Source organism: Nannobrachium achirus (assembly GCF_963921795.1).
Source record: "Nannobrachium achirus genome assembly, chromosome: 20".
In the NCBI taxonomy this organism is placed as follows: Eukaryota; Metazoa; Chordata; class Actinopteri; order Myctophiformes; family Myctophidae; genus Nannobrachium; species Nannobrachium achirus.
In genome coordinates, this window is record NC_137827.1 from 40,137,359 (window position 1) to 40,163,458 (window position 26,100).

A 26,100-nucleotide genomic window follows, 5' to 3' on the forward strand; every position below is an offset into this window, starting at 1 on the left:
GGGAGTAAAAGTACTAAAATGTTTGAAAGCTCACAACACGTCCCATATCGCCTATTTTCAAATAGCCTGTATAAAATAGGCCTGAATATTACATTCTATATTTAATAAAAAAAAAAAAAGGGTTGTAGGCCTAATAACTGTGTGTGTGTGTGTGTGTGTGTGTGTGTGTGTGTGTGTGTGTGTGTGTGTGTGTGTGTGTGTGTGTGTGTGTGTGTGTGTGTGTGTGTGTGTGTGTGTGTGTGTGTACCCAATGTCAGTGATTGTTCAGTTACAGTCACAAGTACAGCGCAAGTCATTGCATCCTCCCATCACATGCAAACACTAATATTATGTCTGACCTGCTCTGCTTGCATCCACGTTTTAGTCATGTAGTAAAATGTGTCAACACATCATGTATATTACACATAATGTCCTTGACACTATGCATACACAAACTATATTGTCACAAATACTTAATTCTATATATTACATATATAGTATATTGTTTACAATATACAAATCTTTCAGTTGTGCATTGTATGGAAAGTCGGAAGAGAAAATCAAATGACATATTTTCCCAAACACTTCTTTTTCTACATTCTAATTTACCTTTCTTTTCTAAAATCCTGCTATATAATTCTCAGATAACCCTGATCGGACCAGTCAGCCGGGAAACAGCCACACCCTGTCATTGGAAGTGATGACGACGGAACAACTGACAACATTGTTTATACCGAACTCCTTTAATTACATGATCATTTAAGCAAGCATTTAAGGGGGAGGGGGAATAACAGAACATTATTCATTGCTAATCAAAACACCTAAAAAATGTCAATAACACCGCCTTATTATGTCTTGACGTTGCACTATTTAGCCAGCCTCAGGTGTACTTTTGCCCCATTCTTTTGTTGTACTGTTGTTCTTACTGCTGCAATAAACCATGTGACAAACTCAATTCATCTACTTTTGCCCCTATAGCACTGCACTTTTAATGACACAGACATTATTCACCCGCCTGGTGGGTGAGTTTTTATATATATTTTATTAGGAAAAGTGTGTGTGTGTGTGTGTGTGTGTGTGTGTGTGTGTGTGTGTGTGTGTGCCTAATTACTGATGCTACTTATATGTATCACTGTTCATGTCCCCCCCATCAACCCCCCCATTTCACACTATTTTGCATTTTGGAAAGAAAATGCATATTTAATATTGAGCTATCCTAAATTTGTATTGCTTAGCTGCCCACTGGACTGTAGACATCTCCGGGTACAGGGGACTTTCACATAGGAAAGGGACCAGGCCCCCGCAGGGGGCTTTTTTCTAGTTATAAGTATTTGACCCGACCCCCAAACAATGATTTTAGTAAAGAAATGTGTGATTTAAAAGAATATATATTCAAAGAATTGCACACATTTTCATGTTTTTTTTTCCCCAAAAATAGTTCATAGTGCCGCGTTATGAGCTTGTAGGCTTTGAATAGCCAAAGTATACAAAATAATGGTTAAAGTGGTTATGTGACACAGATGTGTTCCCGGACTTAATGGGTTAATTAATAACATGTTATTGTAACCAGTCTGTATGGAGTATGACTAATAGAAAATATCATAATTAGCACGTCTGCAGTGGTTGGAGGTGGTCTCCCTATGGTGACATTTGGAGTTACAAATGGAAAGATTAACAGGGTTTTCTGTGTGGGGGGGTTGTATTGTGAATAACTGACACAGGCTATACATTTGGAAAATGTGTGTTTTGTGCTTGTAAAGCAAGCAGTCAATTTAAATTAATTATCATTTTCCAATAGTGTTTTGTTCTTTTATGCTATTTTCCACTTTCCAATTCAGTCCCACTTTAAGACATTGGGCATGATGAGTCACATTGACAGTAATGTCTGCCCAGCTGTTTTTATTAACCCCCATTTAACCCACCATGACTCAGTAATATGTGTTTCTTTCTGTCTCACTTCCAGACAACACTAAAAGTGTTGTTTTTTCTGGGTGGAGACACTGTTGTTTAAATCTGTCGCAGCATTTATGTTTGAAGGCAGTATTTATCTTCAGTTACCTCTGTGGAGTGTGCTAAAGTGAAAGCTGTTTCATTTTCATTATATTGCCGCTCAGGGGTCTATTGGAAAAGCCCCAGTGAAGGTCAACACGAAACCAAAAATATAGACAATAAACAGATAGGGGCCCTCAGTGGGGAGCATATCTCCGCCAGCCATCTCCGCCAGCCAGCTAACCTCAGACTTGCCCAAATATGGAGTTCCACACAGCTCCGGAATGGCGTCATGTGCGCTGTTTAACTATTCCAAAAGAATCCCACCCTGTGGGAGTGAGCTGTGCCTTAGGCAGCACCACTTGAAGGTTGTTGAGGCCGTACTCATTTGGCCTGTCACAAATATGACATAATCGGCTAACTGCAAATATTTGACATAGTCGCAATTATTTTGTCATAATCGCCATAACCGTTTCCATGTAGAACATTTTTCATATATTCTCAAACATTTAAATTGGAAATTGGAAATAGCAGATCTACAAGCTCACAACGCGTTGCGATGCAAAGCGTTGTGAGCTTATACTAGATCGGCTATTTCCACTATCAATGTTAATTAAGTATAAAGTTGTCAAATATGTCAATAATTAGTAATTACCTCTGTTATAGCTGCCATGTGCAACTTGAAAGCCTACAAGCCAAACAGAAATGTAATTGTCAATGACAAAAAAGACACAATTAAATTGTTAATCGCAATTATTTGAGTGACAATTAATCGTCATGTAAAATGTTATAATCGTGACAACCCTGGTACTCATACAAACAGACAGGCATACACCCTCGGTCAAATGTTGGAGCGGTAGGCACCGCTCAAAAAAGTATTCAGGACATGAATTCTGGTAGTGTGCACAAGACATTTGACACTGAGCAATCGTTTGAACGGTTACTGTAGCTGTGGACACACACAGACACACGGGTGAAAACATATCTCCACCCCTGCCTTTGGCCTGGCGGAGATAAAAAATAGGGCATCCTTTTCATTGCGTTTAGAAAGGCTAACTTCAGTGCCTGTGGGTGTAACTGTTGCCTCAAGCACACAGTGAGATATGTAAAGAAGATATGCATAAGATAAACATGAAGAGAATCTTACACATTCTATTCATTGTATTGTATTCATTGTATTCACAGTGAGGCCACTGGCAAAGCTTCATAGCTTCGTTAGAGGGAGAGAGAAAATTTCCACGCGTTAACCACACAAGAGTAGCCACAATCATTGTAGTTTTGTGTCCACAACTGTTCCAATTTGGGCATGCATTTTAGGTGGATTTTGCCCCTGGACCCCCCTGGGGTTCAGAACGACTGACAAACCATTATTTCATTTGATACGTGAAATATTATTGTGCTGAATTTGTATGGTAAAATCTTACACTTAATAACAACAACAAGTGCTATGAATCACAGTTACAGTAATAAACCATCAAGTACCTTTTTCGGTGTCCATTTATAGCCTTAGCCCAAACGTTTGAGTAACTGTTCTATTTTTCACATCGCGTTCGGTTGCACAACCTGCATGGCCTTTATTGTCCGTGCTGTCACTAATTGATGGACTTAGGAACACGCTGGCAGCTAATGCCTCCCAAGATTACTGGGTGCCACACCCAGCGTGCACGCAGACCCGCACACTTGCACACAGACACACAACAAATGAGCACCTTATTTTTTCTTCGGATTTCACACACACACCCACACTCACAAAGCACTTGTGAGTTGTGACTGTGGCAACAGGGTTGTGTTTGGGTGTGTTTGGGGCCAATGGGTGTCCCCGCACACACACACACACACACACACACACACACACACACACACACACACACACACACACACACACACACACACACACACACACTCACACACACACCCTCCTCTGGCAGCACAGTCCACAGGTGGAGCATGTGTGCTTTGTAATCTCTCCACTATTGTCCACATGACAGAATGTAGCTCAGACACGGGGGCGAGGGGGGACAGCTATGCAGCGGCACAAGTTGCATAGTTAATCATCTACCATACTGGTCTCACTACCTGTCCTTTTCAGAGAGATCGCTTCAGGTATGGAAGGCAGGTATATACTGTAGGGGAAAAAAAGTGACCTGTGCTTTGTACATTTCAGCAGAGGACTTTAGGTGCTTGTGGACAATGCATGCCAACTAGGTCATATGGTGACTTGTGCTTGCATAATCTATGTTTTGAAGTGTGTGTGTGTGGGTGGAGGGGGGAGGCTGTATATTTCTACTCAGACCTTCCTCACAAGCAACAGTTGATGCTCGTCATTAGCTGAATTGTCGATGACACATTTTGGAAGTCTCCATCATGGCCCCTAAAGCCCCTATCAGAGTCCAAGGTGAAGAGCTATCCACCCGCAAATTTTAGGTAGAAAGCTTTCCACCTCAAGTCAGAAAATAAGTGGAGGCCATCATAGTCAGTCACGGTGAAGTCCTATTCACCGTGACTGACTGGTCCAGGTCGACCAATCAGTGAACGGGGTGAAGAGCCCATCTGTCTGAAAGTAAAAACAGAGAGATGTGTCGGGACTCGCGGTGGAAAGCTCTTCACCGCGAGGAATAACGTAATGTTGTAGTTTTATGACTCAAAAAGACTACACCGCGGTGGATAGCTCTTCACCGCGGTACCGACTCTGATAAGGGCTTAAGCCTCTTGTGCCATCTCAAGTCTCCATCCCTCCTACTGTATAAAAGGTGTAGGCCATCACTCAGTCTAAACATGCCATTAGTTCTGTAACCTTTTCAGACCTTTGAGAACCTCAACAACCAGGTGTAAGGCAAAGGGTCTGGCGCTAATCTCACGAAACCACTGGACTAAATCAAATGTATGGGTCAATTGGATGAGTCTCAAAACTCTATTATCAAGCTACTGACTAACCCCTGCCTCAGTGCTACAAGGTATCAGTCTCCGTTTTGGAAACACTGGTATGAGTGTCTCTTGTTATAGCTGTTGTTTTATGTAACGTATTAGGGGTGTTCTTTTTGCTCTTTTTGTCTGTATTGTTTTCAATGGACCTTGAAGTCTAAAAATAAAGTTGATGATGATGATAATCATGGCCAACTTTCTTGTTCAAGCTGCCAGTAATTAAAGGAAGTACCTCCATCAAGGACGAAGTTGATAGATAATAAAAATGTATTCTATTTCCCCTAAAAGATTAAAAATACTTTTAGACTGGCATAGACTCAATGAAAGACACCACACAAGTGAATTATCACAATTCTGTATTGATGATGCATTGTTCATAATGGAATGAAAGGCAGTCAAATCAGGTTGTATCCTTCCCCAAGTATGGAGTGATATGTAATAAATGACTGATGTCATACGCTGGCCACTCTTCCAATCAGAGATACAGTATGCTCTCCACTGAGCGTGTGAATCTCTCTGGTTTGATTTCCTTTTCAAATGCTATGTCGTCGCCGCCACTGCCTCCCTTGATACTTGCTAAAGGCCTTAAAGGACAACTTTTTACAACAAGGGTTCATATTTTAGATTGTAATTAGAGAAAAGAAAAAGTGAGTGTTAAAATGTTTTCATTTGTTTCGTTCTATTGTTTTATCGCGTTTAAAATGTGCTAAAATGTGGGGCATGCGTACGCATGGGGGCATGTGTACAAGTGGCTAAATATGTCTTTTTAGACACAATAAGCCAGCAGTTTCTTTATTGCTATATACAGTAACACTTCTAGACCCCATACGTCACATCCAACCCTGAAAGGTTGCGTTGTATATTGGGAATGGGCTTATTCTGTGTAAAATTACATATTTAGCCACTCTACGCATGCCCCCAACCACTGAAATAAGAATCTCTAAAACAATAGAAAGAAGTAAATGAAATCATTTAACACTCATCTTTTATATTATTTAATTACAATCTAAAATATGAACCCTTGTAGCCTAGTTCCAGACCCTGAATCGCTAGCCACACCCCTTTAATTTTCTTGTTTTGGCGATTCAGGGGTCTAGAAGTAGCCTGACACTCAGCCTGAATTAACATTTCGTTTCACTTCATTATTCAGTCTGAACTCGGTTCCGCCTACGGCGTTTGCAGGGAAGGGCGTTGCCAAAAAGAGGCAGTCTTCAGCGATTGGTTCACCGACCAACACATGACATAGTGTTGTTATGTGTGACTGGCTAGTGGCTAGCCTGTTGCTTGCTAGTGCTACTTGCTAACCAAAGAAACAGTCAGAATAGGAGCACTACGAACTAGTAATCAAACACAACATAACATGCCTGCTACTGGTGTTTCATAGCGAGATCGATACGATCGCATTTTACCGCAATTTACCGCATTTTATCGCGACGCGATGCGCGGTACGGTACGACGGCGGCGCTGGTGTACTTGGAAACACACTTGAGTTCTGGGAAACCCCCACCCGGCGAATCAGCGTCGTGAATAAGCTTCTTGTGATCAGCGTGGGTGGGGGTTTCCCAGAACTTGTGTGTTTCCAAGTACACCAGCGCCGCCGCCGTACCGTACCGCGCATCGCGTCGCGTCGCGGTAAAATGCTGTAAAATTGCGGTAAAATGCGATCGTATCGATCTCGATATGAAACACCAGTAGCAGGCATGTTATGTTGTGTTTGATTACTAGTTTGTAGTGCTCCTATTCTGACTGTTTCTTTGGTTAGCAAGTAGCACTAGCAAGCAATAGGCTAGCCACTAGCCAGCCAGTCATGTGTTGGTCGGTGAACCAATCGCCGAAGACTGCCTCTTTTTGGCAATGCCCATCCCTGCAATCACCCTGGGGGGAAGCGAGTTCAGACTGAATAATGAAGTGAAACGAAATGTCAATTCAGGCTGAGTGTCAGGCTAGAACCCTTGTTGTAAAAAACTAAAGTTGTCCTTTAACCTGAGTTATCCTTTGTTGCGTGTCATGTCACGCTCCAAATATAGCAGATCTACCAGCTCACAGTGTTTCAAATCGCAACACGGTGAGCTAGATTGGCTATTTTCGGTGCAAGATAGCACCATTGCAACTAAGTATAAATCCGTCTCTGCCTCGCGAGGTTAGGTTTTCATACTGTCCTCCTCTGACGTTGGTCTCCTTCTCCAGCAGTCCAGTACAATGTTCTGTAGCGTTGGATAATGGCAGCAATTTCTTCCAACCTCCACTGTCATGTTATCCAGAGAGAGGGGGAAGCGATTATTCCATGAAAGGAAGGAACACAACCTAATTTATGAAAATCGTACAGTTCAATACACTGTGCCAGTGGTGGAAAAAGTACTCAAATGTTTTATTTAAGTAAAAGTATCAATACAGCAATGTAGCAATACTCTGTTACAAGTAAAAGTCCAGCATTTAAAGCACCAAAAGTAAAAGTACAAAATGTGACGCGTTGTGAGCTTGTATATTGGCTATTTTCCAAGATGTAGGGGAGTAGAAGTAAAAGTATTGGAAATTGGAAATACTCAAGTAAAGCATAAATATCTCAAAATTGTACTTAAGTAAATATACCTAGTTTTACACCACTGCACTGTGCTTTTAGTAGAAAGTGTGCCTCTAGCTCTTGTCCTTCAAATTGCAGCCATTATTTTTGTTCAAAAGTAGGCTAATCCCGCTAAGAGTAGTAGTTATTGGCCGGTGTACTGAGAGGCAGTGTGTGTAGAACACAACAGAAGCATAGGCATAAACGTAATTTCCCTATACCTAATCTGTACCAAAGCAAATTTTTTGCATATGTCATTGTACAGTAGGCGAACATTTTCAAAGTGGTTAACTCCCCTGTTCAAAAACAAAATCAAGCATTATTCTTGTATACTCCTGTCCATGCTTACAATATAAGGGAAAGCTGGACCTCAGTGCAAGGAAACCATCATACTGTGTGCCAATTGTCTATGAAACACAGACAGCGCTAGTGTGTGGGGGCTAATTTCCTTTCATAAATCGCAGATTTAACAACATTCTTCAATCGTGAGATAACATTTTGCTTTAATCCATGGGAGTGACCACTGACCATTCACGTACAGTAGGATTTCCCTTTCTCTTTTTTTCCTTTACATTACCTCTTAACAGGACCTCCCTGGGAGGTGGCTTTGCGTGGGCGAAGTGCCGTGGCCAGAGAACAAACAAGGGACTCTCATAGCTAGCCCAGGAGCTGGACATGTCCTTACTCAACAGCCCTCCTGTCACTCAAGCCGCCCCATTACGTTGACCGTGACATTTAAAGTTGGGCGAAGGAGGCGGACAAAAACGCCCTCACCTCCTTCCCGGTGCCCCCGCCTGCAGAGAACCCCTCTTTACTGTGTGTGTGTGTGTGTGTGTGTGTGTGTGTGTGTGTGTGTGTGTGAGTGTGTGTGTGTTGTGACTTTAGCTGGACTTGGTTTTGGCGTAAGGACAGCTGTCACATCTCCAACCTGTCACATGTGACACGGAGGAGATGCCAGAGGCCGGGGCATCAACAAATACAAGGGCAGACAGAAGGAACACAAGGGTGTTCATTCGCGTGCGCTTGTCCTGTGTGCGCGCGCATGCGAGAGTGTCTGCTGTGTGTGTGTACACTTGAGAGAGAGAGTAAAAAGGATAGAAGGATGATAGAAGTGGGGTGGCGGCGATGTGAATTTTCTTACTTAGGGGCACCCTACAAACCCCCACCATACAGTACACGCAGACGCACACACAGACACACACAAACACACACACTCTCTCTCTCTCTTACTTCATCGTCTTTCTCCAGCCACTCTTAGAGCCACTGAGTCACATCCTCTCGGGGTGTGTAGTAAATACTGCCTTAGCGTCCAGCGAGCGCCCCTGAAGGACTTCCTTCTTTCCTCTCAGTCCACTGACCTGGGACTTATCAGCGCCTCATTACTCCCAGTGAAGAAGTCTCTTCATTAAGGCCCTGCCTATGGCCTGTGGAGTTGAAGGTATTTTTAATGATGTTGGTCCTTTACATAAGCAAGCCGCGCATGGCCCCAAGTCAATTTGGTTAAAAGGACACTAAATATGTGTGAGCATACAATCGTAATGCTTTTTTTTTCCTATTCTTTTTTTCCTATTTACTGCTGATAGAAGTTTACCATATGCCCTATACCTGTAAAGTGTATATTTCGGAAAATATTTAAATTGTTAACGAGGTACAGTACATAGCGTGGAAAGCTAACTTAAAGATCATCACGGTGTACTTTGCAAGCCAAACCCCTCAATCAATGCTCCAGTTCTAGGCAACACAGAAGTGGGCAGACTTTTTTCTTATTTCCACATAACAACTCACAGGTATATTAATGTCATACTGTAGTTCAATGTTGAAAATGGGTGGTTCTCTTTTAAGCACTTTTTAGATTATCCATAGATTTCTGTGCAGTATAGCAAATTATTAGAATAAATGGTGGTTTTCACCACCATGCAGTTGAACTGCACCACCATGAGCACTTGTCTACATTGCATTTTGTTTAAACTAAAACCATCTCTCTTGTGAAAAATCCATCTATAAGGCACGTTGGAGTTTTATTTCCCTGAAAAAAGCTCTACTTGGGCTTTACTCTGTAGTCTACCACCACAGAGGCCAGAGTTAATTCGCTCTCCCAATCTCTCCTCACTTTTAGGTGAAAAGAAGTGGCTGGCGACCTCGTATGCAATGGATGTTTGCCTACGGCTAAGGTTGGCAGTGACAGGGACTGCAGGGGGAATTAGCAATGACTAATGTGTACCATGAACTATAAGACTTTGAAAGACTTTGATAAGACTCTGGTCTTACATCTGCCATACGCTAAAAGACTTTGATAATAAGTCGGACTCCCTCTCACAGACAACGTATAATATGAGTTTTAGTCACACAGAAATATAGCCTAATAATAAAATATAAATATATCCCTTTTCTAGGCTACTCATAATTTTGTTCAGACATTGGAAATGTGTCTGCAACATTGAATTCGGTTGAAAAGTAGTTTGGTGTACGGCTGCATGAATTACGATAAAAATGTACCGATAAGAAATTGCTCATTCCTTTGCTCCAGTCGGCGTCTAGCTGGTGGAGACATAGAAATCAAAACAAATAATAAATTGAAGTCTGGAGTGAATGGCTGAAACCTTAAAACAAAAACCTTCCAGTTTCCGATGGCATGTTTTAGTGGTGTGAAAGCTGTGGTTTATTGGGCTAATTTATCCATAACGAAAACAACATCGTATTGGGTTGAGTTTAGTCGCCTTGAAGCAGTGATCGTTTCGTGGTTTGCGAATCTGAAAATTATGCTCACTTAACTGTATCTTTGGTCGAAGCCTAATTTATACTCTGTGAGCCAGGCTCATTGCTCATAACTCTGTACTAACTACTATTTAATTGGAGCTATGAGCCATGAGCCTAGGCTTGGCACACACTGTATAAGATAGTCTTTAGAGACACAACATAAACCTTTTCTACTCGTGGAAACATAGCTTCTCACTCAACTTTGGCATTTTCACTTTTTCATTGGCAGTCCCGGGGCGGTGCAATGAAACAGCATGACGGCGAACACTCTCCCTAACAAGCTGTCTTTGTCTCTCGCCCTGTCTCTCTCCCCTACGACCTCTTGTGAGAAAACACTGTCCCATGTCTGACCCGTCTTCTTTTTTTCCTTCACATCAGCCGTGTCACAAACCTTAATTTTCATAGTACGCACACCCAAGTTAACCTTGTTATATCGTATATCGCTGCTGTCGGGTATACCTCTTATCTCCATATGTTATTGTATGTACCGGTATTTATTTATTTTGTAACGAATCCCCTACTTCATCAGAAGAGTTATGAAAATTGCAGATCTACAAGCTTGTAGATTGGCTATTTTCATACATTTGAATTGATTTTTAAATGATAATACCAAAAAAACACACAAGGTTTCCACCTGACAGCCACACTATTCATGTGGAACTTTATTTAGCATTATCCAAAAGTTCAGAGGCGGGGAGGGGAGGGGGTCTCCTGTTATTTTTGTTTGTTCCTCCTTTCCACTGACGGTGTATGACTTGTGACAGCTTCTCGCCGTCTGCCGTGAGGAGACGAGTCTGAATCACTTCCACTGGCTGACAGGGGCTGTCGGGTCCCATGCAAAAGGAGCCCATGTTCTCTTAAGGGCCCCTTCCATCTTGCTCTTGTTTTGTCGTCGGCCTGATAATACTCCGGAATTATCTTAAAAAGGGCACAAGTTATTAAATCACCTTCAAAGAGACGAGAATGGAACCCGACAGCTACAAACTTGAGCAAAGCCACTGTCCCGTCCCCCCTGAAACTTGTGCACAGTCTCTCTCCTCCTAAATAACCCTCAGCTCCATACCTATTCCCAGCTGTCCCATATTATCAATGGCAAAAGCTCCAAGATTTGCCTCGGAGAGAGTACCTTTAGTTGACTATACTGATGTGAGCTGATTCAATTTAGCAACACGTTGCGATGCCACAGACCTTTTTTCCCGCTAACATTCTGTATCTACCGAAATGCCAAATGCCACATTTTCAATCTAACCATCTGTAATATGGAGGCTCTAGAAAATAAGGTGGATAAGTGGATATGTGTCCCTTTCTTTTGGGGTATTTTTTGTCATTTTCACAAACACGAAATTTGTCCACTGCATTTATATATCTAATCTATTAGGAGCTGAATAACAGACCGTCTCTGGAGCATTCAGCTTTTTGGAGATAGGAGTGATTTATATCCGCATTGCGGATGCGATGTGTTGTGTTGAGCTTGTAGATCTGCTATTTTCTGTGCGTGACAACTGAGCTATACGCTGGCTTGAAAGATTAGCTATATCTGCCGTGACACGAAGGAAAGCCTGACCGTTGCAGAGAGCCATTGTTATCGTTTATACAATACCACTTTATTAGTCCGCAAGGGCAATTAAATGTAGGGCACTAAAAACAGCCAGGAAACAGACATGCACTCAGTCACAAACAACCTGGGACCACAGCCCATCCCATGCCAGATCTTTGTGTCTGATGCCTATCCTGATTTTGGAGAGTCCTAGAACCCTGATTACTGATGTTTTAACAGATATTATTTTGTAAAAAATAAAGTATATTTTCGAATTAAAGGTGAACAACCTGTTGAAGGTTGTTCATCATATGATGATAAAGATGGTTTGTCTGTGACCTCTGATCCTCTGTAATAAAATGTTGTTTTACATTTTGGACTGAACTGATGGCTCTGAGATTTTTTTATCTGTGTCATGGCTAATAGAATCGTTTGATTCCTATATGTAAATTGTAATCGTCTTCGTCAAAGATGGAAGAAAAAGCCCACTGATGTGAAGAAATGTTATGTTTAATGGCCCGGAGCATCGTGTGAACAAACCCTTGAAATCAAACCCAAGAGTGATAACAATTAGCTCGCATGCAAAACAATTAATGCCGCTCCATTTGGATGGGGAATGAAGTGCCCAAATGAGCGAATTATCCTTTTCCGCCCACTGGGCTGCTTTGCTTCGCTCCTATCGACCGACGTCTCCGTCTCCTCTTAAGCAGAACCTCTTCGCTTAGTTAGTTAATAAGGTTGGACACGACGGAGGCCTCGCAACTGTGAACTGGTTGCTCTGCTGCGTCCTATGCCCATACTGTATGGTGGTGCAGAGAGATCCTCTCGCCACAGAGGGCCCGCGATTATCACAAACGGATGAGTTCAAACCATCTGTGAGACATTTGATTAATGCCGTCGAGCCTCGTTCTGGAGAGAGAGAGAGAGAGTTAGCCCAGAGTGGTGCTTGATTTTGAATCGTTCTAATGACGGGGCTCCCTCGCGAAGCGGCCACGCTCTAGGAAAGAAAAAAAAAACAGAGAGAGCGAGATGAATCCCAACCTTTAAGAGATGGACATGCGGATTATTGCAGAGCGCAGCTCCGGGTGGCCCTCGGTATCCGCCTCACACACGAGTTGATTGGAGCTCCCAGTCGTCCTCGGTTTCAGTCTCGTGTCGCATCTGTTCAAGCTAACGTGGCGTGAAGTGAAACAGATGTTTCTACTGGTGTGTGTGTCCCCCTCCACGACCACCACCCAATTGTGTGTTTTCAAACAGCAGGCGTAGATGCCAGGTCTTGGCTGTGTTCATGCAAGCCTGGTCTTCCATCACAATGCGGTGTTCTTCTGGTGACCACTAATCGCAGGTTATTGATTGGCTACATTCAATTCTAATGCCCTTTTCTGTCTTTTTCAGGACACAGCGTTGGATCCTGGAGAGGATGTGGCCTTGCTGTCAGTTAGTTTTGAAGACGCCGAAGCCACCCAAGTATTCCCTAAACTGTACCTGTCCCCCAGCATTGAACAGTAAGTGTGTAATGACAATTTCCAACAAACATAGCCACTCGGCTGGGCACAGGGAAACCCGTTTTAGACACGCTCAATAAACAAATAACTTAATGTCCAAACCAAAGAACTGCCGTTGGGTGATGTTCCCATTTATTAACTCTCACAGAAAGCACAACAAACATTTTCGTTTATGCAGAATTATTACAGGAACGGTAAAAACCGTGTGACCTCCCTCCGTGCCCATACCATGCCATCAAGCAACTGGCCGGTGGCCACTTTCCTTATCAGCACGCTGATTGTTACGGCACCCCTCCCCTCCAGGCGAACCTGCCCTCAACCAGCCGAAGGCCCAAGAAAAACAGAATGGCTCCTTCAAAGTGCATTGGTTGATAAATTTAGTCTGTCAAGCGTGTGCAATCTTTTATTCATCGGTCAGTGGGTGGGGTTAGTTTTGGCGTAGTGTAATAGTTTGGGTCGCTAGAGCTGCAATACAATTGAAGAAGCACCATCACTAGTTTACGGTGTCCACACAGTATCCCGTCCAGAAAACAAAAAATAATAAAACGTGTGGGTCAAACTGTGCAACCAGTACAATCAGTGCAATGCAAAGAAAAGTGACAATGTCAACAGTGCAAACGGTACAATAACCAAACCCAAAAGGTTCATTAGAAGTCCCTGGTACTGTACATCTTTTATTGAAAGTTATGTGACACTTGACCTGGCCGAGCGAAGTCCTCATACCGGCAGAGGCAGACTCCAACTCCTGTTTATTTGTGGCCACTTGTTTGCATCTTTTCTGATTTTGATGATGTAGGATTAACGTGAATTTGCTGTGAATGGAACGCTGCATTACGTCATCCTGAATAATCCCACGGCTGGGTGTCTGGGCTCGTCAGTTAGCTTAAAAAAAAAAGAAAGAAAGAACATAGGAAAAAGAACAAGAAGCTATGATGGATGACACAAAGCGAGAGTCTGAGCTGCCTATGACTGGATGTCTGCAGACATCGTGCGTACGTCTGTGTGTGCGTGCATGGTGTGTGCACTCACGTATGTGTGTCGCATTACTATACTTGTGAGACCAAATGTCCCCGCAAATATAGTCGAAAATGTCCCGCAAATGTAGTCGAACTTCAAAAATAGACGTTGTGAGAACAAGTTTCCTGGTCCTAAAATCCTTTAAGGTCAAAAGAGACATATAGATAGCTTTTTTACAATTAGAAAAAGGGTCAATGCATTTGGGTTCAGGATTAGGACTAGACATTTAGAGGTTAGGTTTTAGGGTTTGCGGTTAGATTTGTCCCTATTTTATACTTGTGTGGCGATGTCACACCGACAAATAGACAATCATCACACTCACAACCGTGATACGTTGTGAGCTTGTAGATCTGCAATGTTTTGTAATATAAACCTGTGTGTGTCTGTGTGTTCTGCATTGTACAGAATAGTTTGCGTGCGTCTGTGGGCACTCTGTGAGTGTTGTTCTGTCTGGCACATTTAGAGTGTGTGGGTGTGTATCTGCATGTGTGTGCAAAGTGCATTCAGGTGTGTCAGATACACATGCACATGTGTTTGCTTGTGTGCACTGTGTATGCATGCATATCTGCACACACGCACACGTGTGTTGGTTTCGTGCCATTGTGCATCTGTGCCCGTGCGCGTTTGTGTTACGCGTGTGTGTGTATGTGAACGTTGGTTTGAGGTTTGTCTTCTGTGTGTTTGCGTAAGAGTGCACTGTGTGCATGTGAAGTTGTGCACGTGTGTGTGTATGTCAGGTATGGACCTTAGGGCGCCACAGTCTGGGCGTTCGTGCTCAGAATAATCTCAGTCTGATGTTTATTTACGAGCACACGCCCCGTCACACCAGGTTAAGGCCTCTTCTCTGCTCTCTCTCTCGCTCTCTCTCTCTCTCTCTCTCTCTCTCTCTCTCATCCACCCCAATATTCTCCTTTCGTCCTCATCTCGCAGTCTCTTCTTTTGACTTGACTTGGCCTGTTTATCTGTGTGGGGTTATCTCTTCCTGTAGTCAAATCTTGTTCCCATCTTATTGTTGTTGTTGTTTCCCCTTACTTCCATCTGCACAACGGGTAATTCTCTATATAATACATTTCTATCTCACTCTACAATTCATTCTGTACAAGCATGCAAGCGCGCGCGCACACACACACACACACACACACACACACACACACACACACACACACACACACACACACACACACACACACACACTCACACACACTCGCCAACTCCCTCTTCTCTCTGTTGCTGGATAGATTTGTGATGTTGTGCCGTAGAAATGCAGTCGATGTTTTGCATGTGTTTTCATGGACTCCTCTCCAAGCGTCTAATAGCTAGTCCACTTCGTTTGCCGAGTGCTTTTCATCACAAGCACTTGCATCTTGTTAGTGCTGTGCCACACAATGGCGCGACGTAGACACGCTTTTGCATGGCGAACAAACATGCATGTTGTGTGTGTGTGAGAGAGATGATGTACAAAGAGACTGTGCGTGCGTCCGTGCTCGCTTGCCTGCTTGCAGCGTGTGTGTGTGTGTGTGAGAGGGAGATAGAACAGGCGACAGAAAGAGGAAGATAGACATGTGTTTGCATGTATGTGCACGTGCGTGCGTGCATGCATGTGTGTGAAAGACAGAAAGAGAGAGACGGATAGAGACTTGTGTGACCTTGCCCCGGCCCCCCGGACCAGACTGAAGCTGCCCTGCGATGTTGCCGTTAACGGGCATCTCCTCCTCCCGCCGCTTGCATGAGGAGAACAGACAGAAGGAGGCTACGGGCAGGAGAGAGGAGAGCAGGGGAAAGAGGGGGGAGCGCTCTGCGCCGCGGGAGAGGACAAGAGAGAAAGAGAGAGAGAGAGAGAGAGAGCAGGGGCGTCAATTGGGTATGGCAGGGGTATGCAGCTGCCATAAAAGTTACTTTTAAATATAAATCCATGAATGTCTCCTTGTCTATGTGCACTGGTTATTATGTTGTTAAATTACAGTAAAATAACTACAAATGCAAAATTTAACAAAATGGTCACTTTAACAAGGTATTATAATTTTATTCTCCACACTTGTATTCTCCCCAGCTTGACAAAATGGTATATTACCAGGTTCTGTAGGTCAGCTGCACAGGTGCAATGCATTATTGTTAATTGTGGCACGTTTCCTAGCATGCTAAGTTTAGCTGCACTTGAAAAACCATTCCAGGCTGCCATATCCAGCCCAAGAAACCATAGAAACCCGTGTAAAAAACAGACAAAAGTCGTTTTTTTGGTTTGTTTCTTCAGACATTGTGAAAATAGCCGATCTACATGCTCACAACGCCTCGCGCTATTTTCACAATAGAACCGTGTTATCCAAAATGTAATGCCTATTTTCCATGAGGACTCCCATCTTTGCCAGACCCTAGCTTTTGCTGAACTGACGCCACTGAGAGAGAGAGAGACGAGAAGAGGAGGCTACAGAACGAACCTGCCTTATCTAATGCCCTCCGAGGAAGAGTGCACACAGGCTCCGTGGTTCTGCATCTGCGTGAAACCGTGCTCTCGTTCTAACCCCCCCTGTACTTTTTTTTTTCGTACTTTTTTTCAGCCCTGATATGCAGATATGCATATCTGTATGCATGTGTGAGCTGTGAATACAGCATGCTTTTGTGCATTTTGTTGTTTTGTCGCCGGTGTGTGTGGGTGTGTGTTGATTCATGACCCGGGGGGGAGTGGGGAGCAAAATTAATGTATTTAACCGTTGTTTGAAGACATGGTTTTTGTGTGTGTTTTACATGTTTTTTGTGTGTTAGGGGGTTGTGCTGCGCTTTCACTTCATATAAGCCCCACTCATACTCATCGCGATGGAGTCGCACGGTGTAAATAGCCAATCGACAAGCTCTTCGTGGCTTGTACATCTGCCATTTGCATAGTGTGTGCGTTCAGTATGTGTGTCCTTACTGACCCATGCTGGTTAGTCTTTACTCTTGTGTGGCTGGCCTTACTCTATCCACTGGCTCCAGTACAGTGGCCCTGGCGAAGAGAGAGAGAAAATAAAAGCACCTATGACCTGTCTCGCTCGGCCCCCTGTATCGGCATCTCTCTCTCTCTCTCTCTCTCTCTCTCTCTCTCTCTCTCTCTCTCTCTCTCTCTCTTCCTTTTTTTGTTTGTTTCCATTTATTTATTTTAATTTCAACCCTGTCTCCTCTCGGCATCATCTCTCCCCGTTCCTTTTGTTCATTCTATTTTCTTCTTTTCTTTCTTTTTCCCACGTCTGCCGTGCTGTGTCTCTCTCTCTCTCTCTCTCTCTCTCTCTCTCTCTCTCTCTCTCTCTCTCACACACACACATATCCTCTATTTCTCTGTCTCTGTCTCTCTCTCTCTCTCTCTCTCTCTCTCTCTCTCTCTCTCTCTAACACACATATCCTCTATTTCTCTGTCTCTCTCTCTCTCATCCTCTATTTCTATCGCTCCTCTCCTCTGCTGATCCCTCTGGCTGATCCTCAAAGGGAGCGGAGAGGGAGTGAGTGGGACTTAAAAGAGAGAGAAGCGCCGCGCTCTACCCGGCAAGGTCGCTCCTCGCTCGGCTGAAACGCGGGCGAGGAAAGGAGAGGAGAAAAAGAAAAGAAAAAAACGGAGTGAGCGGGGAGGGGATGGAAGGGGAGGGTAGGGGGAGCGTTCTCCCTCTCCTTTCTTCTCTCTTCCACCTCTCTGCTCCTCTCTTCTCTCCCGTCACTCCGGAGACGTTTGATATCTCACTTCCCTCTATCCCTTCAGCGGCCGCTTGGCTCTGAAGGACTCTGAAACGAAACTCATAAGCCCCCTGAGCTACCATGTTATACCCTTGTTGCCATCCTCTCTCTTTCTCTCCCTCTCTGTCTCTCTGTTACTTTCTCTGTCTTCAAACGAAACCATCACCCGGTAATGTTTTCTGGCTGCGGAGATGCCAGGGGAGTAGAGGGAGGAGGAAAAATAAAAACATAGTGAAATATGTCGGCTGACACCCACGTTTTTACCGATTGGAGCACTTTTCCCCCTCACTTTGATGGGACCGTTCTGTACCTCTGCTACTTGTTCTGTAGAATCTATTGATTCACAGAAGGCAAGTCTCTTCTTCCTCAGACTATGTATAGGAGGTACATTGGCTTCAGTTTTCATTTTGGGTGAAGTTCAGTGTTTGTTAGGGCTTTTAAGATGACCAGGGTTTACGTGGAGGTTTCTCTTATCCACAGTACCTTCATTCGAGTACATTTTTTTGTAATCCTCTGATCATGTATTGTGAGTAGGGTTAGGATTAGGCTCTGCAAGTTTATTGTCCTAATCAACCGGCATACCTACACTAACTAGAACTATGACGTACTGTACAGTTACCAACAATAACAAATAGAAAGGAAATAAATGATTAAATACAAACACAAATTTGAATAATTACAAATTCCAGTCAGACATAGGTTATTCATAAATATAAGTTATGCCTAAGTCAGACCTAAATTATTCATAAGTGTAAAAATAAATCAAATAAATTGATGAAAATGCCACACAGTGTATCTACAATATAGCCTATTTTGATAATAATTCATTTTGAAACCATTACTAAATATGACTTACTATAAGCATAAGCAAAGTGAAAATTAAATCCCAGAAACATGTCAAAGTAAACTGTATCTCAAACGTTTTTGAAGCTAAATCACTATTTAATATACTACCATCAGCACATACCAGAGATGTAAAGCCTGGTCATTACATTCATTAGCCTCATACTGTACATACATTACTTAAACTGTAATTATTTGATTCAAATGTCTATGGTCTGGACTTCCTACATGTTAGCCTAACAGGATTTCCTAGGTAGGGGTGGCTATTAGGACGCTATGATCAAACAAGAGTCAAGTGGGATCAGGCTGGCTTAGGTCCATGTCTCTGGGATCGCACTGAAGAGAACTGTGCAATTAGCTCTGCTGAGACCTGGATCAATCCTATACGGTACTGTAGTCCCCTGTGGATTTCTTAACAATTTTACAGAAGACATCAAACACCTCTCCTGTGCTAACATTGGAGATAGTTATCCCTCCTTGAGGCTTTTTAGGCCACCCTATGTTCTCCCCTCGCATTTCCACCAGTTCAGCTGTATTTAACCCTGAAACAGTGGACTGTAGGAGAGGCCCTGGAGGAATTTGCACTAAATCCATCTTATTGATTCTCAGACCAAATTAACTGGATAAGCTGTTGTTGTTGCTAGGGTATGGGTTCTTAAAAAAAGTATAAGAACGCTAAAACACAACACATAAGAAGGACACCAGCCATTCAAAAAATACATTAATTTGGGGCTTTGTTGATTTTCTTCTTTTCCGTAATAGAACAAGAGATTAGATTAGACCTAATCTAATCATCAGACCTAACCTCACATTCCGACAAGTGCTCTATCAAGGACGGCCTCTTCCTTTACCTAGGTTAGTACACAACTTAACTGTCATTTAAACTTTGCATCCATCAGATGCTTAGCTCTGCAGCTTGCAGTTAAGCCTGTACAATGGTGGTATGCTTTTTTTGTTTTGTTCCTCAACCTTCACCATTTTCTCTAGACGATCTCGTCCTTCGTGCTTCCATTCTCGCTCCTTACCTCTTGTTTACGTGATTGTACCCTGCCCATGGGACAGGCTGGATACATCTTCCCACAGAAAGACCTGCTGCTGCATTGCATAAAAGAACGGAGTGGGCAACATCTCTGCCCGCAAACCAGATTTAGGAGCCCAGACAAATCAACACAGAAAGACAGTTTTAGGCTGCATTGCACTAATGTTTTTGCATCTGCATTTGCCTCTGCGGGCTATGTCTGTATGTGTCTGTGTGCGTGCGTGCGTGCGTGCGTGCATGCATGTGTGCGCACTTTAGGTTTTTAGAAGCCCTTGAATTTTTATTAGATTACATTTTAGTTTGGGGAAACAATGTCTACTGTCACAGTCAAAAATGTGCTTCATGATTCCCATTAGTAATCAACAGTGGTGGTCTTGTTTCATGTGTACCAGGTGGTCTATGTTTATTGCACTGGCCATCTTTAGGGTTGGGATCCGGAACCTGATTCAACATTGAGGAACCGGAATCGGTTCCATCACGTTTGGAACCGTTTCCGGAACCAGTTTATTGCACTGTCAGAGCTGGTTATGTGGAGTTCACGTCTGCTATGCAATAACAATACCAGTGGTTCTCAAACGTTTTAATTTCAAGGACCACCATAACTCTGAGAGTGTACAAATGGAATCAAATGAACCTGTGAGAGTTACAGACCATAAGTAACGGAGAGTCTCCCTGGACCTCACTTTGAGAAACAAGACAATAATATGTATGCAATCATATAGTAAGTGAATTGAATTTGTGTTTATCAGACCAAAATTATGCATATTTAAAAAACAAAAATTAGGAAGCGTTAAAGGAAACCGTTAATTAACATTTAACATTCCTGACTTTTGCTTGTACAGAGTATTTCTACATTGCCTTTTATGCCTTTATTGATAGGACAGTATCAGTATACTGACAGGAAATGACACGCAGAAAAGGTTGTCAGGATCGGGATTCCAACCCGTGGACACACTGTCAGGTGCATCAGAGCCTACCGGTATGTGTTATGCACCTGGACCGCTAGGCCATTGGGCACCCCTTACTGTATAATGCATATTTTACTAACGTCTCAACATTAAGTCAACATTTCGTTTCGTGATATCCCAATAACAAAAATGTCTCAATATTATCGATTACCATTTTCAGAGTGCCACACCCGAGCGCAACCAAACATAAAATGACTTGTCTTTTAGTTCTACTGGATCTCTTCTCCACTAGTCCCTCCCTAACATTTTAGTCTAGTTTTTATTTGTTGTGAAATTTAGCCTCGGTTTTAGTCATCGTAGCTTTGTTTTTACGTTTTGTGATAGCAAAACGTCTTTACCTAGCCCCTGGAAATCACTTTGGCAGTGACGTCAGAATGGAAAGTGGATAAATGTCACTTGATGATAAACGCGGGCGGTTCTCTCGGCTGGCTCCACGTATTCTATTGAAGTCAGTGGGCGCCGCCCCCGCTCAGCGTGCAGATCATGTGGAATCAACTGCTCCTCTATCCGTGGGCTTTGCTAGTTGCTTTTTCGCCCCCCTTCTTTGGTTTGGGAAGGGCGATATACGTGTCGGAAGGTATTTGGCCGGGCGGAGCCAGGCTGTCTGCACGTATTTTAGCGTATTTTAACGAGGCTTTCTCCTCGTTAGATGTGGAATCGAGCGCCACAGCCCACCAGCCCTCCCTCAGTTGTGCCTCGGCAAGTTTCGCCCTTCCTCGTTTGTGCTCGGCTCGTGCGAGCAGAGGCGAGCGATTCATTGCAGCAGAGGAGGAAAAAACGGCGAGTGGTTTAAACATGCTCAAGTTAACATTTCCCATTTGGCAATGCTTTAGATGACAAGTCGATACAGCGTACACAGTACACTATCGTTTTACTCACGTTCAGAGCGGACTATAGAGACATTGACAGCCAAGAAAAATCCATCAGAAGGACTTCGCCGTCGGAAAGTTCACTTATTATTAAGCACCGATGTGCTCGGATATTTTTTATTTTTCAACGTGTTACACCCATAGAGTTATCTTACACCACGGACAACCGCTTTTCGCTCGCGTCGCGTGTGTGTGTGTGTGTGAGTGAGTGAGTGAGTGTGCGTTAATGCCTCGGAGATAGATACAGACAGCGTCTATAAAAACTGCGTGTGTATGATGTTTTAAGCATTGTTTCCCAAGTACTGGGTGTCGACCCACGGGTGGGTCGCGGAATGGGACTGTGTGTGTGTGCCAATGTTGTGTATTGTAACTGCGTCTTCTATTGCAAACAGTGCTAAACTCTTCAATCAATCAATCATGGAATTAGATCATTTGCACCCCTTTTAATGAAACCGTGATATAATCTATCTGTTGGCAATATTCGCTTATTTCGCCTAAAAACGAGGGGTGATATCTGCCTGTAGCCACAGGAGAAAGGAAAGAGAGGAGAAAGGAGACCGGCCGGGGAAACAAATAAAACAATGGAAAACCGGCGCACACAACCCATCACATCATAGAAGAGACAACACTCGTTCACCGTTCCCCCTCCGCCTAAAACGAGGGGGTGATTATCTGTCTCTAGCGCAGGAGAAAGGAGAAGAGAAGAGAGAGTAGAACGGAGACAGCTAGGGTCCCGACTCCAGTGAATCAAATAGTACACGCGCTCCCTGTTTGCGAGACAGTGCGCTCTCACATTAAACTAGAATTGAAATATTTCAATAATAAGTTTTGTGGCTTGTCGCCGTATCTATCTATCTATCTACAGAGAGGGAGAGAGAGAGGAAAGTAGGCTACAGTTGAATACTGTAGTTAAGTGAAAGAGATTTTTTTTTCAACTAACATGGGCATGGTGATTCAGCAGTGATTCATGGTGGTCATTGGCTAATACGTCTCAATTTAGGGGTCCTTGACATAAAAAGTGGTGTAACTTGGAGGGCGCTGGTTTAAGCTTCGCTTGTTTAGCCTTGGATCAAGACAGTCATAGGTCAGTCTTGTTAACTCAAATATTTACTTCTGGGGGTCCCTGGAACAAAATATTTTGGGATGGGCAGGCCATGGAGCCGCTCCGTGGACCAAATACATATCATTTGTGCATTTCCAGGGGTTAGCTGACATTTGGTGGGTGAACACTAGGCACAATCATTGTCATTTTGTGCCATACATTTTAGGCAGATTACCCCCCCGGACCCCCTGCGGCTTAACACATTAACTCACTCAATGCCAATGACGTCTTTTGACGTCTTTTTTTCAATGGGCCTCAGTGCCAATGACGTCTTTGACGTCTTTTGTGTTTTTTGTATAGAATTTTTTTTTTTTTAAAGATGTCAAAATGACCTGAGATCAGAGAGATGGTTTTCTCTGTTTGTGTGTTGGCTCCCTCGCTTAGCTGATTGAGAAAATGTGTGTCCATTCTAGTGGATGGACACTTTTTTTCATTCAAACAGCTCTATCTCTGGAACCATTTGTCTGATTGACAAAATTCTTTTTGCCACTGAATCACAACAACTGTGTCTGTTTATGTGGGGGAAAAAATTATAAAAAAAAAAAAATCATTTTTTTTCATTGCATGGCAAAGAAAAACATACAAAATCAGGGCACAGCTACCTTGGAGCCATTTGGGCATTTGGCATTGAGTGAGGTTAAGAAAACAACAAGCAACAAAACGTTATTATTGAAATATTCAATTCTAGTTAATGTGTTTTTTTACAGTCCTGCAGCATGTACATGTACTGCTGCACAATCTACCAAAACATACCATTCCCATTTTTATCTGTCAGGTTCGTCATGACACGTGCTGGCACCCCTCTCTCAATTGAGTCCTCATCTTGTCTCATATTGCACTGTCATGCTCTGATACACTCACATATAGGGGTGTAACGATACATTTTAATAGCGATTCGATACATATCACGATACATGGTTGACGATACGATACATGGACGATATTGGTTCATTCATGCCGATACGATGCGATTCGATTCAATGATTTAAAATCGATATAGTAACTATTTATCAAAGAAATTAAATCTGTGTGAAAGGTGTGGATAGTGCAGGTTTTTAAGGGAAACATAAATTATTATGGATATAAATAAGTAAACACAGTGATTATCTGTCAAATACATGGACATTGTATATTGACAAACCCGCACCTTGACATGAACCCAGAGATTACACACATTTATATATAGACCAGTGTAGCTATAAGGAAAGGAAAAGTAATTAAACCCCTCCTTTTAAATTTTTCTTCTTAAAAATGCTAAATACAATGGACAAGTAGGTAGTATCGATACAATCGATTCTTTGCACTGCCGATTCGATACGATACAAAATAAAACGATACGATTCGATTTTAGCTGTTTTCATTTCGATATACTTCGATTTTTTAAGTTAAAAACGATATTTCGATACAGTTACTATATCGTTACACCCCTACTCACATAAAAGGCAAACAAATAATCAACGCTTCGTCATCACCATCCACCTGAGTCACTGAGGATAATCTCTTGGGTTGATGAAGTCATACGGAGCCTTGTCACTGGCACAGCATGACTCTGCGTGTGTGTGCGTGTGTGTGTGTGTGTGTGTGTGTGTGTGTGTGTGTGTGTGTGTGTGTGTGTGTGTGTGTGTGTGTGTGTGTGTGTGTGTGTGTGTGTGTGTGTGTGTGTGTGTGTGTGTGTGTGTGTGTGCTCTCTCTATTGTAAATATGTCATACAGAAGTGTTTCCCTAAAGACGATTTTCATATATGAAATAAATGTAAAATAGAGAGATGCCATCAATAAAACAAAAACAACATAATATCAACAGTGAAAATATCAGATCTGCTATTTTCACTAGTTTGTTTTTTTACTCAAGCTAAAAGGTTTGGGAACCCCTGTCATACAATATTCTGCTGTGTTCATTGTGGTGGGGTTGTATTTGCCAAATTGTGTCCACACACGATGACATGACACTTATAATTATGTGAGATTAGAATGTTGAGAATGGTGTTACTGCGGAAGGCAGATTTACAGTAAAAGCATTTTATTATAATTTTTCTTTTAATCTATAGTAATATTACCGGGATTATTTTTGAAAATTGAAGGCACCACGGACGTTAGATTGAATTGTAATCTGTAAATTATACAGTAGGCTACACTTTACAGTAAAACAGTGCATTGCAGTTCAATAGAAGCTTCACCACCATTCTCCTCCCACAAGTTAATGATTAACTTAACAGGGAACTGTTTACCCTTAATGATACGAAACACTGAAGCACGGTAGAACCTTCCTTGGACATATCTGTTGTTTTCAAACATTTTGTGCCTAAGTCACACCAAAAGACAAGTCAACATCTAAATAAAATAGCCTCTAAACCGCTTTTTATCGCTCTTATCACTCTCCTTCTCATTCTCTCTCACTTTATTAATACCAATTAAATGGTAACTTCTAAGGTTCATACTTTAACAGAAAAAATATATATAAATTGTTTGTGTTTTCCAATCACTCTGCTCAGTGTTTTCATATCACTTATATGATCAATATTTACATGCAAGTATTGGTTGTTAATTGTTTTAATCATATTTTATCCCAGTGGGCTGTCATAATCTGCTAAAATGTGGCCTTGCACATTTTAAGACGTGTGGGCTTATCGTCACTGTCAGCCTGGCTTTGAGAGATCACATCTGACACTAACCTCAAGTGCAGTTTTCCCTGGTTTGTTCTAACACATGCACACGTTTCCTTTGCATGATTTACTTATTTTGTCTAGATATAAGAGTCTCACTCAGTTTTTGACCGTCAGTGTGATTGATCACAGCCGGGTTATCAGATGTTTTTTGTCCACATGTTTCAAAAAACAACTGATGTCAGAGGACCTCAAAACGGTTTTGTTTTGTGAGGACGCTAGGAGCACACTGACTAATCGGTCCGTATTCAAATGGGTGTTTTTCGAAGCATGCCATTAGAATGACAAACGCGGCAAGCGCACGCATTTGTTCGCGCCGTCCGCCGCTGACATAAATGAGTGATGAGTGCATCAATTTGCCGTCGAACGTCTGTATTTTGTGTATCTCTCTGTCGGCATTTCCATCTGAATGATACGCACGGCTATTCTTAGACCTGTGGGTGGGTAGATGATGGGCATCATTTAGATTTCCACTTTGAAAGGCTCTTCTCCACACTGCTGTAAGCCACTTTGAATCGGCCATTGTTGACGCACAGAGAAATGCACAGTCTAATGGTAATTATCAGTACAAAGCTTACTGTAGTATGCTGCTGGAAGAGTGGCTCTGGTGCTCTTGAGAAGGGAACATTTTTTTTTTAAAGGCAAACAGATT

The 26,100-nt window shown here is 42.7% G+C and overlaps 1 protein-coding gene across 1 annotated transcript in view; it reads left to right on the forward strand.

Annotated features, from left to right (window-relative positions):
* Positions 1 to 26,100, forward strand: part of babam2 (BRISC and BRCA1 A complex member 2) — a 124,243-nt gene that overhangs the window by 80,310 nt on the left and 17,833 nt on the right. Inside the window, exon 7 of the mRNA XM_080751361.1 lies at positions 13,140 to 13,249. Coding sequence (XP_080607487.1) covers positions 13,140 to 13,249 — 110 coding nt within the window. The remainder of the gene's footprint in view (positions 1 to 13,139; positions 13,250 to 26,100) is intronic.